This window comes from Phalacrocorax carbo, chromosome 8, assembly GCF_963921805.1.
Source record: "Phalacrocorax carbo chromosome 8, bPhaCar2.1, whole genome shotgun sequence".
Taxonomy (NCBI): Eukaryota; Metazoa; Chordata; class Aves; order Suliformes; family Phalacrocoracidae; genus Phalacrocorax; species Phalacrocorax carbo.
Genome location: NC_087520.1, coordinates 43459014 through 43475942, shown reverse-complemented (window position 1 = coordinate 43475942; position 16929 = coordinate 43459014). Strand labels below are relative to the sequence as shown.

At 63.8% G+C, this 16929-nt stretch overlaps 1 protein-coding gene across 5 annotated transcripts in view; it reads left to right on the top strand.

The window, feature by feature from the left end:
- GSE1 (Gse1 coiled-coil protein) overlaps window positions 1–16929 on the top strand; it is a 105237-nt gene that overhangs the window by 52340 nt on the left and 35968 nt on the right. Inside the window, exon 1 of one of the 5 annotated variants that reach the window (XM_064459706.1) lies at window positions 6126–6310. The exons of the other annotated variants lie outside the window; for them this stretch is intronic. Coding sequence (XP_064315776.1) covers window positions 6268–6310 — 43 coding nt within the window. The 5' untranslated portion in view covers window positions 6126–6267. Of the gene's footprint in view, window positions 1–6125; window positions 6311–16929 lie in introns of those variants that run through there. 5 annotated transcript variants of the gene reach the window in all.

The window sequence follows — 16929 nt, the reverse complement described above, 5'->3', positions numbered from 1 at the left end:
GCCGTGCCCTGCCGTGCGTGTGCGGCGGCAGAGCCGGGCTGCCGTTGTGGGGTGCTTTCAGGGCCAGGGGGGGTTTGCAGGGCATGAGCTCTGCCGGCTCTCCGAACCCCACCGCCTGCGCTGGCGGGACAGCCGGCGTGCCTCGCAGCAGCGCCGACGGGCACCCTGCCCAGCCGGCTGCGCGGGACGGCCGTGGCTGCCGTGCCTGGGGTGCTGGGGGGGGGACCAGGGATCCTCTGCGCTGCCGCCCCATGTCCGAATTCCCAAAGGAACCCCATCTTGGCGGGGGTGTCACTCCTGCAGTGAGTTTCCCAGGTCTTTGCAATGCGCCTTTGCTCTCAGCCTGGTTTTGCCCCCAGCTCGGTGCGAGGGTCCACCCTGAGGTGCCGGGGGCTCGCAGCGGTGCCGAGCCGCAGGGGTGATACACCCATGGCCCCGGGGGAGGGAGGGTGCAACATCTGCTCCTGCAAACTGTTTGCCACGCTGAGGTCAGGGCAGCTCGACAGCCCCGGGTCCTGTGAGCAGATGGCTCCGGCACACTCCCCAGCCAGGCTCCGTGGTACCGCACCCATGAAATTCCCCATTAATAGGCTGTGACCGGAGGGTGTGGTGGGGGAAGAAGCATCTTTCACCCCCCTGCCTGATCGTGCTCAGCCTGGGAGCGTGCACGGGCTGCGCCGGGGAGGGGGGATGCCCACCCATGCTTTGCACAGCCTTGCCGATTTGGGGGGAAGGGCTGCAGAGCAGTCGGGGTTCACCGCTTGGGTGCAGGGGGTGCACCTACGTGTTGGTGGCGGAGGGAGTCCCCATCCCCGCCTGCCAGCCCGTCCCCATCTCATCCCTTTGATTTATTGCTCTTTTGGCAGAGGGGCTGGCGGAGGGCAGGGGGTGGCAGGGGTCAGCAGGGGCTGGCAGGGGTCGGGAGGTCCCGCCGTCGGCCGCCCTTTGTTGGTGTCCGGCACAATGACCCGGCGCAGGCTGTTTGCTCGGCGTGGCGGGTAATTACCGTGCTGGGGGAGGATGGGGGGTGTCAGGGCTGGCGGAGCTGTCGCGACCCGCCGCCGGCGAGGTCCTGGTGTGGCAGTGGCTTGTCCTTCCCCTGGCACCATCTGCTCGGAGGCGGCCGCTCCGAGTGGCGGGGCTGTGGCTTCGGCGGCGGCGCTCAGACGGACGGACAGATGGTGGTGGGTTTGAAGAGGTAGAGTGTGTACTTTGTTCTGGAGAGCTTTGATAAGAAAAAAAAAAAAAAAAGGAGGAAAAAAAAGAGAAGGAGAGGAGAGGGAGGGGACATCTTCCTGCCCTGTCCCCCCTCCCCCAACCTGCCACCGTCCCCCACGTCGTAGAGGCAAGCTGGGGATTGTCACTGTGCCAGGGACGGGGCTGTGGATGCTGGCACCTGCAGCGTGCCAGGGTTTGAAACGGTGGTGAGCGGGGATGGGTCCTGGTGGCTGCTTGCACGGAGTCATCACCTGTCCTGAGCGTCCCCAGCCCGTGCTGCCTCGTGCCACCGTCCCCAGGGGATGCGGGGGTCCCTGCGGAGTGGTGCCAGGGATACCCTTAAACCCGCTGCGTCTCTCCCAGGGTCCGGCGCCGGCGTGCTCCCTGCCTCCTGCCTGCCGGCACGGCACGTACCTACCTGCAAGCGGTGCCAGCTGGGCCGGAGCTGATGCAAGCGGCGTTCCCGGGCAAGCCCGGCCGCTTCCCAACCGGCTGGGGCGGCCGGACGGGGGAAAAGGCGCGGGCGTGGGGTCCCTGCAGCGGTGCTGCGGACGCCGGGTGGCAGGCGCAGGCGGGGCGACGCGGCGTTCGGCGGCTCCCCGGGGCCCTCCCGACCCGCTGGACCCGCTCGGGGAGCGGTGGCGTGGGTTGGCGGTTTTGGCTTTGGTGCAAAAGGTGGGGCCGGCCACCTCCGCCGCCCCGCAGACGCCTTTTCCAGCGGCGCCTGCCCTCCGCGTCCCGGCATCGCCTCCCGCCGCTCAGCGGACCTCTTTCGACGCCCATGCAACGGTGCCTCCCCAGCGCCCACGGCCAGGGCGGGGCGCGCCGGCATCGCACCCAAGCACCCGGTTCGGCCCCAGGCTTTACCGGAGCACGCCGGCGCCGTGCCAGCAGCGGAGGGGTGGCAAAAGGGTTTGCTGCGAGCTTGCGGGGGCCTGGGGCCGCGGCGCGTGGGCCAACGTCCCGGCGCGGGGATGCGAGCGCCCCGTCTCGGGGGGCTCGCCAAGGTGGGTTTCCCAGGGGAGCCAGGCCTGCGTTTGGGTTGCCCGACGGCAGCGTGGGCACCCCGGCCCGCGGCCGTTGCAATCCTGGCTTTGCCATCTCTTAATTACCACCCGCGCCAGGCCTGGCCCCGCGTTACACTTCATTACGTGATTGTGATCGGGGCCGCTCCTCCCTCCTGTCCGACTCCGGCTGGATAATTAGGTGTGTTTTCTCCCGTGTGCAGACAGACACTTACTACGGCTTTAATCACCTGCTCCGGCGGCTCCCACCCACTGCCCTGCGCCCGCGCCGCTGCGCTGCTGCTGCCCACAGACCGCACGGATCGGGGGTAATTACAGGCTGCAGATGCCCGGTGCAAACGCCCTGCGCAAATACCCGGTGCGGATGCAGGCTGCAAACGCCCCATGCAAATGCCTGGTGCAGATGCCCAGCGCAAACACCCCATGCAAATACCCCGTGCGATTGCCCGGCGCAAAGACCCTGTGCAAACGCCCGGTGGAGATGCACGGTACGAACACCCCGTGCAAACACCCCATGCAAATGCCTGGTGCGGATAAACGGTGCAAGCATCAACACCCGGTGCAAGCACCGCCCGGGCTGGGATTCGGCTCGTAAAGGGGCGTTGTGGTGCTGGCAGGCGGTGGTGCCCGGCTCACCGGCCGGCAGAGCCGGAGCAGGCGGCCCGGCGGCTCCTCGCAGGTGTAAGCACAGACTCTGCGGCGTTCGAGCTTCTGTGTGGCAGGCGCGTGCCAGCACACTGCTGTGCCTTGCGAAGGTAGCAGCCATCTGCACTGTGATAAAAAGCCCTGAGGATGATAAATAGACAAGTAGCACTTTTATTGGATTGCCGTTTCGAAGCAGCCACTTTGGGTTTGGCACGGCGCTAACGACAGACTCGCCGCACGCTGCGCCCAGCCGCCCCGGCCGGGGGAAAGGGGCTGCCCGGCAGCAAAGCCGGCACCCAACCGGGCACCTCGGCTGCATCCCGGAGCGCTCCCGGCTGCCTCTTCCCCCCCCCCCACTCCATTTTTTAGCGGTGACATCTCTGGATGCGCGCGACCCGGAGCGGGCTCGATGCCAAAGCGATTCGGGGTGCAGCGGATGGAAAGGGCATCGCTGGCGGCACCGCGCCGGGGGGCAGGAGGGGCCGAGCAGGGCAGGCCAGCTGGCACGGCACGGGGCCGGTGTGTGCGCCGGTGCCCCAGCTGCTGCGCTGGCCTCGCCATCACCTGCGCGAAGCAGCTTGTTTGTCAATAATGGAGCAGAGAAAATTGCAGCCGAAACGCCTCTCGGTTCTGCTTTGTGTTGCCTTAATGCATCCACCCCGGAGGTGCCGGCTCGGAGGCGGCACAAAGGCTGCCGGGAGGGGAGGAAGGGGCGGGGGGGGCTTGGCGAGGCTCTGCGGGGGCTTTGCGTCCCCCTGCCCCAGGCAGACCCCCAGTGCTGGGGTGAGAGGGCAGAGACGGGCTCTGAGCCCTGCGGTTGGCACCGTCACGCTACCACGGCTTGGCCGTGCCCCATGCCAGGGACATCAGCCCAGTGGGATCGGTCCCAGAGGGCCGTGCATTTTGGGGGTACCTTTGGGTTGGGCAGCATCGCATGGCGCCTGCCCAAAACACTTGCCGCTGCTGGTGGGGAGCTGGCTGCTGGCTTAGGGGTGAGCGGTGGGGGGCTGCCGGGGTGGTTTCTGGCCGGGTGGAGAGCTGGGGTGAGCATCCCCACCTCGCCACGCCGGGACATTGGCCTCGGGGCCGTGTTTTCCAGTGAGTTCCCTTTGCATGAGTCACGGCTGCGCTCGCTGTCCCACCCCAGCCTGTCCCACCAGAGCCCTGCTGTGGAGGTGACGCCGGCTTTAGGGGGGGCAGGCGGTGACCCCCTGCTCACTGGTTTGGGTGGGGAGACATTGGGGTGGGTGGCTCTTGCGGGTGAGCGTTGGGGTGGTTGTGAGCATCCCCGTCCCTGTCCGTGTCCCCCTGCGGTGGCGGCTTGTGCCCGGCACAGGGCATGGTTTGGGGGTGCTGTGGGATGGGGCAGGTTGGGGACATCAGTTCAGGGGTGCTGTGGGATGGGGCAGGTCGGGGACATCGTTTCAGGGGTGCTGTGGGATGGGGCAGGTCGGGGACATCGTTTCAGGGGTGCTGTGGGATGGGGCAGGTCGGGGACATCAGTTCAGGGGTGCTGTGGGATGGGGCAGGTCGGGGACATCGTTTCAGGGGTGCTGTGGGATGGGGCAGGTCAGGGACATCGGTTCAGGGGTGCTGTGGGATGGGGCAGGTCAGGGACATCGGTTCAGGGGTGCTGTGGGATGGGGCAGGTCAGGGACATCGTTTCAGGGGTGCTGTGGGATGGGGCAGGTCGGGGGCATCAGTTCAGGGGTGCTGTGGGATGGGGCAGGTCGGGGACATCAGTTCAGGGGTGCTGTGGGATGGGGCAGGTCAGGGACATCGTTTCAGGGGTGCTGTGGGATGGGGCAGGTCGGGGACATCGGTTCAGGGGTGCTGTGGGATGGGGCAGGTCGGGGGCATCAGTTCAGGGGTGCTGTGGGATGGGGCAGGTCGGGGGCATCAGTTCAGGGGTGCTGTGGGATGGGGCAGGTCAGGGACATCAGTTCAGGGGTGCTGTGGGATGGGGCAGGTCGGGGACATCAGTTCAGGGGTGCTGTGGGATGGGGCAGGTGGGGGACATCGGTTCAGGGGTGCTGTGGGATGGGGCAGGTCGGGGGTGCCATTTCAAGCAGCAGTCCCCATGGCAGGGGGTGCCAAGGGGAGGCTGGATTGGCGGCGTGGGGACTCGGGGTGCCCGGGGGGCTGTCCCCACACCCTGCCAGCCCCCCACCTGCGGGGCAGGGGCCATGCGCAGCTGCCTGCCCGGGCGTGCATCCCAGGAATTTGGCAGCGCGGGGGGGCCGGCTGCTTCCCCTGCCCTCTGACCCGCTGGGATGATACAAGCCCTCTTCTGTTTCTCCTCAGCCCGCCGGCAGGGTCAGGACGACGGCTGGCGCTGGCTCCCTCGCCGCGATAAAACAGCTCGTCTGTCACGACACAATAGATCCGTCAGGCTGCTGGCACGGCCAGGGGGGCACGGCTGGGGGGGACACACGGTGCTGGGCTGCTCTTGCAACCCCAGCGTGACCGCGCTGCAGCTTTCTGGCGTGCACACAAGTGTCATGATTTCTGCAAGGACTCAGCAGGGGGGTGGCCAGGGCTGTGCGCGGGGACAGGACCCAGATGTCCGGGCCGATACCCTGCACCCGTGCCCGAGCCAGTCCCCGCTCTGCTGCTGGGAGATACAGCCATGTGTCTTGGCTCCCTGCCGTGCCCGCTGCCCTCACTCCTCCTCACCATCCAAAAATACATCAGAAGGCACCGGCGTGAGGTGCCCCCCACCCTTCCCAGCCTGGGGACGCTCCTGGGGGGAATCGCTTGCCTCTTTCATCCCCCTCCTGACTTTCCTCCTGACTTCAGGGCCTTTTTATCCCGTTGTGCATCACCTTTGCAATAATTTCTGCCCGCACGTGGGAGCCCAGCGGCCAGGGCACCAGTGGGTGCGGGCAGGACGCTGCATCCCCCTGCACCAGCACCACCCAGGATGGGTGCAAACCCCCCGCCCCCCCACCCCCCAGACCCTCCAACCCTGACATGGCGGCTATTGAGAAATAAAAAGCGTCTCCAATTAGAAGCGGCGGTGCTGCAAACTGGCGGCGAGGCACTTGAACTGTCACTGTGCAGCCTTAATTAGCAGCGGCGGGGCAGGGGTCAGCAGCAACTCAGCAGTCTTGACAAGGCTGCTATCAAGTGCAAGGAGGGAGGAGGAGGGAAGGGAGGGAAAAGCAAAGCTCCCCGAACTCAGGACCAGCCCTGGGCGACGGGGAGGGGGAGGACGAGTGCGCCAGAGACGCAGGCAGAGTTAAAAGGGAATAAAATGGTCGCTATCTCCCACCGGCGGCTCATCGCCGGTGCTGTGCATCCCAGAGCGAGAGGCCAGTCACGGGCTCCGCCGGCAGCCTGAGCTCCGGGGTGGGGAGGGGGCCTTGGGACCCCCGCGATGCTGGAGATGAAGAGCTGGTCATCTTTGCTGCAGAGCCTCAGTAAGTGATGGGGGCTGCGAGGCTGGGGGCTGTGGGGATACCCCCACCCCCAGCGCGGTCCCCACCAGCCGCCCCCACCCCCGGTCCCATCGTGCAAGGGGAATCGGGTGGGTGGCATGGCTGGGGCAAGGGTCCCGCACCCCCTGGCCCCGCGTGCCGCCCCGTCCCCTCCCTGGCGTCCCCCTCCTCGGGGTCAGTGCCCGACCGCAGCCAGGCTTAACCTCTTGCCCTTTCCCTCCTGACCTCCAGCCCTGTTAAAAAGGGTTTAAATGCAAAGTTATTTGATAGCTAATCCTGGCCCAGGGCCAGGGGCAGCCCTGGGCTTTGGCGCTGGGAATCGCCCCGAGCCGGGACCCTCCGGCGTCACCGCCGGCATGGACGTGGTTTCACCAGGGTGGAGGTCAGGCAAACGCGACGATTAAAGGCCGGCGGGTGAAAAGAGCTTAAACAAATCCCAAATCCCTCAGCTGCCAGATGAGGCTGTTGGAAATTTGCTCAGGAGCTGCTGCAGGGAGGGGGAGAGATGCTGAAACCCCCCGGAGCTGCATTGCCATCCCTGTGGGATGTAGTGGGGCCGCTGAACTGGGAGCACTGGGAGGGCTGGAGCTGCGTGGGTGCTAGGAGGGCTTGGGGCTGGGCAGGGTGCTCGGTTGATGTTATGGGGGCCAGGTCTGCGTTTGGGGGGCCCTGTGTGCCTTCCTGCCCTACAGCTGCTGGGCCAGGAGGGACCAGCATCAGGGAAGCCCCCGTTTCACCATCATCTCCCAATTTTTGCCCACACCCCTCCTCCCAAATGCCAGTTTTGGGGTGCCAAGGGGAGACCCTGGGTGTGTGTCCCCACTGCCGAGCAGTCACCCCCCAAGCTGCTTGTTTGGGAGCAGAAAATTCTTGATTTTTTTCCCCTTCCAGGCATTGTGCCGCAGGGATGCTCGCTCGTTCCCAGGGCTGTGCTGCTCCCGTGCCGCAGAGCAGGTCATGAGCCCCCAGTTTGCTGCGTCCCCTCACCTCCTGGTTGGGTATGGGGGTGCTGGGGGGGTGCTGGGCTGCAGCGTCATCCCCAGGGCCAGCAGAATGGGGACCGAGCTGTCCCCGGGGAGCCAGACCCTGCCGTTGCCATTGCAATGGCATTAGGGAAACTGAGGCAGATGCAACCAGGAGGTGCCGGGACCTGCTGCGTGGGGTGGGATGGCTGGGATGGGGCCCGTGGGTGGGAGGCAGCTGGGTGCCGAGGGCAGGAGGAACAGGGGGGGCTGGAGGTGCCCGGACAGGCTCTGCCCCCTCGGTCCTTACCCATCCCCCTTGGTAATGAGTCCCCAAACGGCTGGCCAGGCCAGCTGAACCCCAGCCCTGGGACAAGTGGGGAGAGGCTGGGGCGAAGGTCATCGGTGGTGTGGCTGCGTGGAGCCGCACAGGCCTGTTAGCCCTTTAACTGGGGAGGATGGATGGGCTACAGGAGGGGCTGGGGACCTGCTGCCCTCCCTGGCCGGCCACCGTGGGGTGCCCTGCTTTCCCGTGCCAGCCTCTCCCACACGTTTGCACGCTCCGTCATCACGCCCACGCCGTCGTGCAAGCTCCATCATCGTGCACGCTCTGTCTTCGTGCACGCTCCGTCACTTTGCATGCTCCATTTTTTTGTGTGTGCTCCAGCGTTGCCCACGCTCCGTCGCCTTGCACGCTCCCTCTTCGTGCACACTCCATCACTGTGCACACCCGTGCAAGCTCCATCATTGTGCACACTCTTGTCTTCACATGCATCATGCGCGCTCCATCTCTGTGCACGCTCCGTCTTCGTGCGTGCTCTGTCGTGCGTGCTCCCGTCGTGCGTGCTCCGCTGTCGTGCACGCTCCATCGTTGTGCGCGCGCTCCTTCATCACACCCACGTGTGGCCACCGAGGAAAACCCTGAATTTAGGCAGCCGGTGGCAGGGTGGGCTCTGCGTGGGGACCCATGCCCATCGCTGGGGCACGGTCTCCATCCCCCCAGCCGCTGCCTCCCACACATCCCTGGCCAGCAAGGGTTAACACCGGGGAGGGGAAGGATGCCTGCGAGCCCTCGTGCCAGTTCAGAAATGAATGTTGCCTTTAATATACCATCCTTCAATCCTTATCTCTCCTAATTTATTGGACATAACTGGTTGCGCTGATGGATTCGTGGCTTAGACCTTGGCTTCTAAATTTCAGCATTAATAATCTGCCCCTTCATTCTGCTCTCCAGATGTCTTTCATTTATCTGCTTATTCAGTAGGGGTGCAACCTCGTGTCCTCGGTGCCAGCGCTAATGTGGCCTGGTGACAATAAATTTGGACTTGTAATAACATGGCCAGATGAATGAATTGACCTCTTGGTGACTGTCACTCCCAGCCTCCCCCCTCGTTAGGTGCCGGTGGGAACGAGCGGGCCCCTAATAACGGATGCTGGTGTCAGCCCCCTCCTCCCCACCTCCTTTTTTCTCTCTTTTTCTGCTTTTTTTTTCTTTTCTTTTTTTTTTTCAAAGGGGAAATTTGTAGCAAAGTGTAGACAAGGGAATTGCTTAATCTTTAATCAGCTTTGGAGTACAGGGCGAGAGCAGCCGTCCCCATCCCTGGGGAGAGCTCCAGCCCTAGTAACAAGGAGCCCTAATAACGCCCCCGTAACCCACCCACCCCCTCCCCCCCCGGAGGGCTGGGACCCCTTGGCCAGGCAGGGATGTGGCGCCGGCATCTGCGCCGTGCCGGGATGAACCGCGACGGGGCAGGTTGCACACCTGAGAGCGTGCCGAGGAATGTGTTTGCTTAATTAATTGGCGGCGGGAGCGCGCCGGGGGTGTAAATCTAACGTGGGCCTTGGCAGCCTGCAGTGCCGCGCACGCAAGACTAGACTTTAAATAAGGGTGCAATTATTGTTTGAATAATTGACGAACAACGGGCGCGCATCGGCGCTCAGCCTAATGGGCTTTGATCGCTCGCCAGGGCTTCCCGGCGCGCTGGCATCCCACCGGTGAAGGATGCTCGGGGTCTGGTGAGGGGCGTGGGTGGGTCAGCGGTGGAAATCGGGGTGCTGCTTCCCTCTGGGTGGGTGCTGTGGGGTCGGTGGTGGAAATTGAGGTGCTATTCCCTCCCTGGCCGACCCCGCGGCGCCGCGGAGGGGCAAAGCCCCTCCGCGGCGCCGCGGGGTCGGCCGGGGAGGGGGAGGACCCTGCGTGTAGCAATTGATTTAAATCATTTTAGAGAGGACCTATGGAAAATAAAAAGCCTTTAATCACATTTGTATCCATTTCCAGCCTCCGTAAATCAATTTGGATTGAGCTGGGTGCCACAGTTACAGCTGATTAGCGCACGGCGGATGGGGTCAAATTAATGCTAGCTCGGTTCGCTTAATGGGGTCACCATCGCTAGCTTCTCGTGAGCATCCCTCCTCAGGGGTGGTGGTGGGGGGATGAACATCTCGGTTCTACCCATACCATGGAGGGTTTATCTGGTGAGGAAGCACCAGGACTCGGGCTCTGTGCCGCTCCGTGCCTCAATTTCCCCTTGCATCAGCCATAACCATTGCAGAGGAGCTGGCGAGCAGCGTCGGGGGGCATTTGGGCTGTCCCACCTTCCTCCTCCCAATCCCACGGGGCCATGCCGGTCCTCGCCCTCATCGCCAGCATGCCAGAGAGCCGCTCACGTGTCCTCCCCACCACCCCGCGGAGGAGCCGTAAACAGGTCCCTGCGCCCCGGTGCCGGTTAATTTGTTTTCAATAGGTTCCAATCAATTAAGTGTGGTCCCGGCGAAGGGAAAAGTGCCCCGGTAATTGGTGAGAATAAATCACTCGTCACGGCCCCGGCAGAGCTGCGGTGGTGGCTGGGCTGTGTCCGTGTGGCACCGTGGGGATGGGGACACGGAGGACGGACCCCACTTTGCCTGGCTAGCATTCACATGAGGCTGGCTTGTGATCCACTGGGGATGGTGTGCTTGCAAGCTCCCGGCTCGCTTCCTAAGCATCTCCCTCCCTGCCTCGCCGGCTGCTTGCACGCGATGCCTGCCTGCACCCCGGGGCGAGGGCGATGCCTCCCTGCCCGCTCCCTGCCCGTCCCCGCAGTGGGGAGCATCCCCCTGCATCCCTTCGCCCGGGCACCGCCGCCTCCCCCAGCCCCGCTCCAACCCGGGCTGTAATTACCGCACACGGCGCTTTGATTGCTCCATTCCAATTAATTAAACCCGGCGGTGACCCAAATTATGATCCCTTGTCTTGTTGAGCGCTGTATTTTTAACCTTAACCGGCTGGGCTGTGTTTAGATTTCCAATCCGGGCAGAAATGTCACCCGGGGAGAGTGACTGGCGTTGAACCCAGCCTTCCCGTGACGAACCCCATAATTAGAAACCCTCGTGTCCCCGAGACGGGTCTTTAAAGCTGTCAGAAGCCAAGATCCAGCCATTTGATACAAGGCTATCATTAGCTGCGCCCAACCTATTAGCTGCAGGTAAATAACAGGCTGTACCAGAGCTAGGGAACAGGCGGGTTGGGGAATTGGTTGGTTCTTAATTAGGAGAAGCGGCGCAAGGGATGCTTTCCCCTCTAATTGCCTTCGTTAGGAGCCCTGGGTGTGTGTCCCCATGCCTGTATCCCCTTTGCCGGCGTGGCGACGGCTCCTGTGTCCCGTTTTCCCATCGCGGTGCCCATCCCACCTGCCGTGGCGATGCCGGGACAGCGGGTGGGATGGGCACCATGGTGGGAAGACAGGGACGTTAAGCAATTTACCAGGGATGGATAGGGATTGATGGTCTCCGGTCCAAGTGGAGGATAAATCTGGGCTTGCTTCAGCTTTCTGAGGGCTTGTCTGGGTGACATATTCGGTTGGTTTGAATGTCTGGATGGAAAATCAATCACCGGGGCTGTTTCCGTCCCCCCCTTTTGCACTACGTTTTAATTTGCCAGGCTGCGGGGTTCGTACATCGAGGATCCATCTATATTTGTGTCAAGTGCCGGCGTCTTTGTCTCCCTGGCGCGGCATCGTCCTTCCCAAGCCTGGCATGCTCTGTCCTGGGCACGGTGTTGGGGTGCAGATGGGCACCGGGGGGCTCTGCATCCCTTCTGGGGCTTTTTCCTGGTGCGGAGCTGCCATGGGGGGTGGTAGCGGTGCACGGGATGCCCTGTGTGGGGAAACTGAGGCACGGTGCAACGCTGTCTGCTCTGGGCTCTGCTTTCCCCGCCACCCGGATGGGGATCCCATCCTGCTCTGCCCCCCGCGACAGCGGGAGGGCCCCCATACCCCCCGTATGGGTTTGGCCAGCGCCATGGGGGGCCAGGAGAGACCCGGCGGTGCCGCGGCAGTGGTGCCGACCGCCTGGCCCTCGCCGGCCTGCCCCCGCCTGATCCCTCTCCCGCAGACGCTCTCCCTGACACCGGCTGACAAGAGCCATTTCCAAGATGGATTGATTCAATTTAGCACCGATTTTTTGCCGGGGCTGGTGACGTACGGCTCCCCAGCCGGTGCTGGGCGGCACGTGACTCCCCAGCGCCCGCCGTCATTAGAGCAGCTCAGCACCGGCTGCCGCAACCCGCCTCGCCTAATCAGCCCCGCGCGTGCCGCCGGCACGGGAGGGGGCCGCATCCTGCCCTGGCGCGGCTCCACGAGACTGCCTGTCCCCAGCATCCCCAGCAGGATCCGGCCCCCGGGGCGCTGGGGTGGTGGGAGAACCCAGGGGTGGTACCCAGGGATACTGGCGGTGGTACCTAGGGATGCGGGTGGGGTACCCGAGGATGCTGGTGGGGGTACCTGAGGATGCTGGCGGTGATACCCAGGGATGCTGGCGGTGATACCCAGGGATGATGATGGTGATACCCAGGGATGCTGGCAGTGGTACCCAGCGATGCTGACGGTGATACCCAGGGATGCTGGCAGTGGTACCCAGCAGTGCTGGAAATGCTGGTGGGGCTGTGCGGGGGGGATTTTGTTTTGTTCCCTCGCTTTCTGGGTTTTTCTCCAGGCTTGATGAGTACGTCTGGTTCTCTCTCGCTGTCTGTCTTCTCCTCTCTCCTTCCTTTCGAGGCAAATGGCTGACTGATTGCTTTTCATCTCCCGCTCTGAGGAGCTGTAAGAGCTACTTTATACAAACATCAATTACAGGCACGTAATAAATTAAGGCTCCCTTACACCGAACCCATTAGAGTCCACTCTCATATCAAAGCGCTCCCATCACACACGGATTGGGGTGGAGTGGGGGGGAGGAGGGAGAGGGAGGAAAATGTCTTATTAGCCAGCAGATTGTTAGCAGAACACTGATTTAATTGTATCCCCGCGCCCGAGCGCGGGAGGAGGACGCGGGGTGCAGAGGGGGGGCACCCGGGGCCTGCCAAAAAAGAAATGGCCGGGGATTGTTCCCTTCCCTGAGGGGCTGGGGGGCAGCCTCCCTCCCAGGCTTGTCCCCGTGCCAGCGCCGGCTGCCAGCGCTTCTCCTGGTAACGGCCAAGGGGGCTGTGTTTCAGAGGTGCCCCCAACCCCAGCTCACAGTGCCGAGCGGCAAAGCGCAAGGTTGGGTGCCTACCCTCCTCCTGCTCCCAGCTGCTTTTGGGGTGCCACCTCCAGACCCTTGGCCATGAGGCGGGCGATGCCGAGGGGTGCTGGGGATGGGGGGAGCGTGGCAGCCTTCCAGCATCCCCGCATGCCTTGTGCCAAGTCCTGCCGTGGCACGGTGAGCATCGGGGCTAGGACCCCCCAGCTGGGAACCTCCCCAGTGCCTTCCTGGGGTTCAGATGGTGCATTGGGGCACAGAGGAGGAAAGAGGGGCTGGGGGGAGATGGGGGGCAGCCGGTGGAGGCGACGAGCAAACTTCCCTGTAGGACAAAGGCGACTGCATCCGCCAGCAGCTCCCGCTGCCTCTGCCTGCGAATAAATAGCCTCCAGGCTGTCAGTCTGGCACTACCCCCGGGGCTGGAGGCTCTCGGAGAGGAACCGAGCCCAGGAACAGCAGGCATGGCTGGAGCGCTGCCCGACGGGGCTTTGCAGGCGCTGGCACGCCGCGTCGGCGCGCTTCGCCCAGGCGGGGCTTCCTCCCAAACCAGCAGCGCCCGGCCACGGCCCATGGCCTCGCCACGCGTCCCCGGGGACGCGCACGGCCCCCGGCCGGCGGGCAGCGAGCGAGGGTGGGGGGCTGCGGTGGGGTGCGCGGGGGTCCCTGTGCTGCGAGGGCTGGTGGGCGCGCGTGGGTGCACGTGGGTGCGCGTGCACTCCTCGGTGGAGGGGTAGTGCACGGATGCGTGCGCACGCACGTCAGTCTGCTGAGGTTGTCTGTCCTTCTGCAGAGGTGCTGATGGTGCATGCACGCATCCCGCTCCGCAGAGACGGCGTGTGTGCGCACGCAGGCACGCATCCCGCTCTGCATAGACCATGTGCACACCACGCTCCCCGCTGCAGCAGCTCTGGCCCAGGTGAGCGTGTGTGTGCACACGTGTGTGCCCCTGCCTCCCCGCCCCCCCCCCCCCAGCTCCTGTATACCCACGGGTGCGGGGTGGGGGTCCCGTTCACCCCCCTCCCTTTCAGGGCAGGTTTTATCTCCCCTGCACGGCTCCCGCAGCCTGCCGTTCCCTTGCTGCCCTCCCGAGCCTGACATTTACATATTAATATTTTCCAAGGGAGGCAATGCGTTGCGGTGCAAGTGTCTGCATTGTGGTTGCACATAATGTAAAGTGAGATAAAGCGCCCAGCTCCGCTATGAATAACTGCAAATGAAAACCCATGTGGCCATAAAAGCCTTCACATTTGCCCTGTCAGCATGTGGTACATCGGCTAAACAACTGATTTAGCTTTTCTTTTTTTTCAAGGTTTATCGCCACTTACAGAGGACATGCTCTTTGTGTACTGCCTGTCGCTTTCTGCTCAGCTTCCTTGTCACTTCCCCTCGGCGTCCTCCGAGCCGGGCCCCGAAACGATGGTCTGCTCCTCTAAACCGCCCTGACAGCCCCTATTAGCTCCTGGCCGAGTACAGCTTGGCGCTGCTGGGGCTATTTATCTCGCCGGCGCAGAGGGCTGTTATCACCCCCGCTCCTTACAGCCCTGCTCCTTTGCTTCTGCTGATGGTGGGGATTTGGGATGGGGTCCTGGTGGGGTCTGGGGGGAGAGAGGGGACCTGGTAACGCTTATCCCTCCTCCCAAAGGGGCCAGATCTGGTCTTCAGGCTTTGCTTTTGGCCATGGTGGCTCCTCATCCCGGTGCAGCCAAAACCGCTCGGGATAACCCCGCGCGCCATGGGGTGGGGATTATTCCTGCTCCTACGCGGCGCGGCCGGTGCCGTCCCCGTGGCGGTGGCCCCGGGCGGGGGTGATGTCCCCGCGGTACCGCTGGCTCCCGAAGGCGCCGGCTTGGGTGCCAGACCTGAAATACCGGGTGGGGAGCTCGGTGGGGTGGTGACGCCAGGGAGCGGGACAAGCAGCTCCGTGCTGTGCCAGCGGGAAGGGGGGAGGACCGGGGGTCCCCGCTCGGCGTCCGTGGAGCCTCCTGGCCCTCGGCCAAGGGCCCTGGCACCCAGCCGTCCCCCGGCACTGCTGGTAACTGGAGCTACCTCCCCTCGCTGTTATTTCAGGAGGTGGGGGCAGATCGGTTTACGTGGCCAGGCAGATGCCTATCGGTCCCCTCCTGCTGCATCGTCCCCGTGCCGCCGCCACTGCCGCAGCCGCCTTACCAGGGGTGGGCATCACCGGTGATGGCGATTGCGACCCAGTGCCCAGGTCTCCTCGCCTGGGCACGCTGCCCTCTGGGGTGTACCTGTCCCCGCCACCGGCTCGTGCTGACAGAAGGACCGCAGCGTCAGCCGGCATGGCTGGCTTTGCTCCGTGCCACCGACGGGTACCACGCCGGCTCGTCCCCTTGAGTCACGCCTGTAGCCGGGGCGGTGTGGCGGGCGCCGGCGAGGTGTTGTCCTGCGAGGCCGGCTGGGGCTGGTGCAAGCTCTGCGTCACCCCACGCCCTGCCCGGGGTGCCAGCGTCCCTGGGGGCCGGGCAGGGGCTTGGGGGGGGCCCCGTCCCCCCACCGGGGCTTGCGTCAGAGCATGGAGAGGGGGGTGTTTCACAAGCGCTTTCCTGTCTCAACCTGCCCCTGGCCGGTGCCTGGGGGGGCCGTGGGGGGCCGTGGGTGGGAATCGGGGGGCCGGGGGGAGGGTTGTTTACAGCCACAGAGCTTGTTTCCTTCCACCTGCCTCGGGGGAAGCAGTTAGCGATTTGTTAGTCAAACCAGATGAGCCTTCCTGGAGCGGCTTCCTGCCAGGCTCAGCATCGCCCCGCCGGCGGGTCCCCCCACGTCCCCCGGCTCTGCTGGGCGCCCCGGCGCAGTGCCGCGCCGGAGCCTGTGCGGGCAGGATGCGGGGAGCCTCGACGCCGTTTCCCACCGGCAGCTTCCAGGGTTTACCGGTCGGTGCGGGCACCCCGTGAGCCGGCCGGGTGGGAGCGCCGGAGCCATGCTTGAAAAACCGGGGCGGCGCTTGCTCTCAGTGCCTCTGCCCGAGTATCTACGGGGAGGTTGCGCTGGGCACGGTGGAACTCATGATGGTTTGGCAGGACGGCGGGGTTGGGGGTTGCTCTCCTGCGGTGCTCGGGCGATGGTTGGGTGCTTGGGTGATGGTTGGACGCTGCCAAGCTCGCCCTGCCACGCTGCTGGGCGCTGCCGGGAGCGTGATGCGCTGAACGCCGTGCCATGTGCACCACGCGCCAAGCACCGTGCATCGTGCACCGAGCGCCATGCGTTGTGCATCGTCCTCCATGCGCCAAGCACCAAGCACCGTGCAGGCATCCAGCACCGTTGCCCGAGGAGCACGGGCACCACCCCTGCAGAAACGGGGCCCACGCATGGACAAGGAAGTGCCAGCCCGCGCCCCCTCGCTAATCGAGTGGCGCCGGGTGATAAATAAGGAAGTTAACACCCAACCCGGGCTGCTAATTAGCTTTTAACCTGTACTAGCAGTTAACTACAAAAGGCAGTCATTTGTTCCGGGGAGCTGGTAGCGTAGAAAGAACGAAACACGGCCAATTTTGTTCAGGATGAATTAAGACTTGCAAATGTAAAATGAGTTCATCTATTTAATTAAGTAGCGGCAATATGGATGTTAAATTAAGTTAATGGCAGGCATGCCAAAACAAGGTTATAAAAATCTTGTCCTGGCGGGGTGGGTTCCGGATCTGGCCCTTGGGTGGGGGGTTACGGGGGCTCTGCCCTGCCCGCGGGTGGCCCTGGGGTGGGCTGGAGGCTGCTGGCTGGTGGCCCTGGGGACACCCCTCCGGCCACCGCAGGGATGGAGGGAGAGGGAGAAGGAGCTGGAGAGGAAAAAAAAGCAGGAGGAAAGGAAAAGCGTGTCTCACCCAGCGCCACAATCTTATCAGGGCTGAACTTTACTCTCCTGCCAAAGATATAGGATACTTTAGGGACATCGGAAAGAAATAATAACCCTCTGATTTGTAGCTCTTGGGCTCTGGCAGCCGAGGGGGAAGGAAGACTGTCTTCTGCCATTACCATTTTTTGTATGAACTATTCCCCAAAGAAATCAAACCCTTGTACAAGCCCTCCTGTGCGGCAGCCCCTGCTCCGGCGCTGACCCGAGCCGTGCGGATTATCACCGCGCATCGCAGCCGGAGACAGGAACATTCATTAAAATTTGAAACACAAATG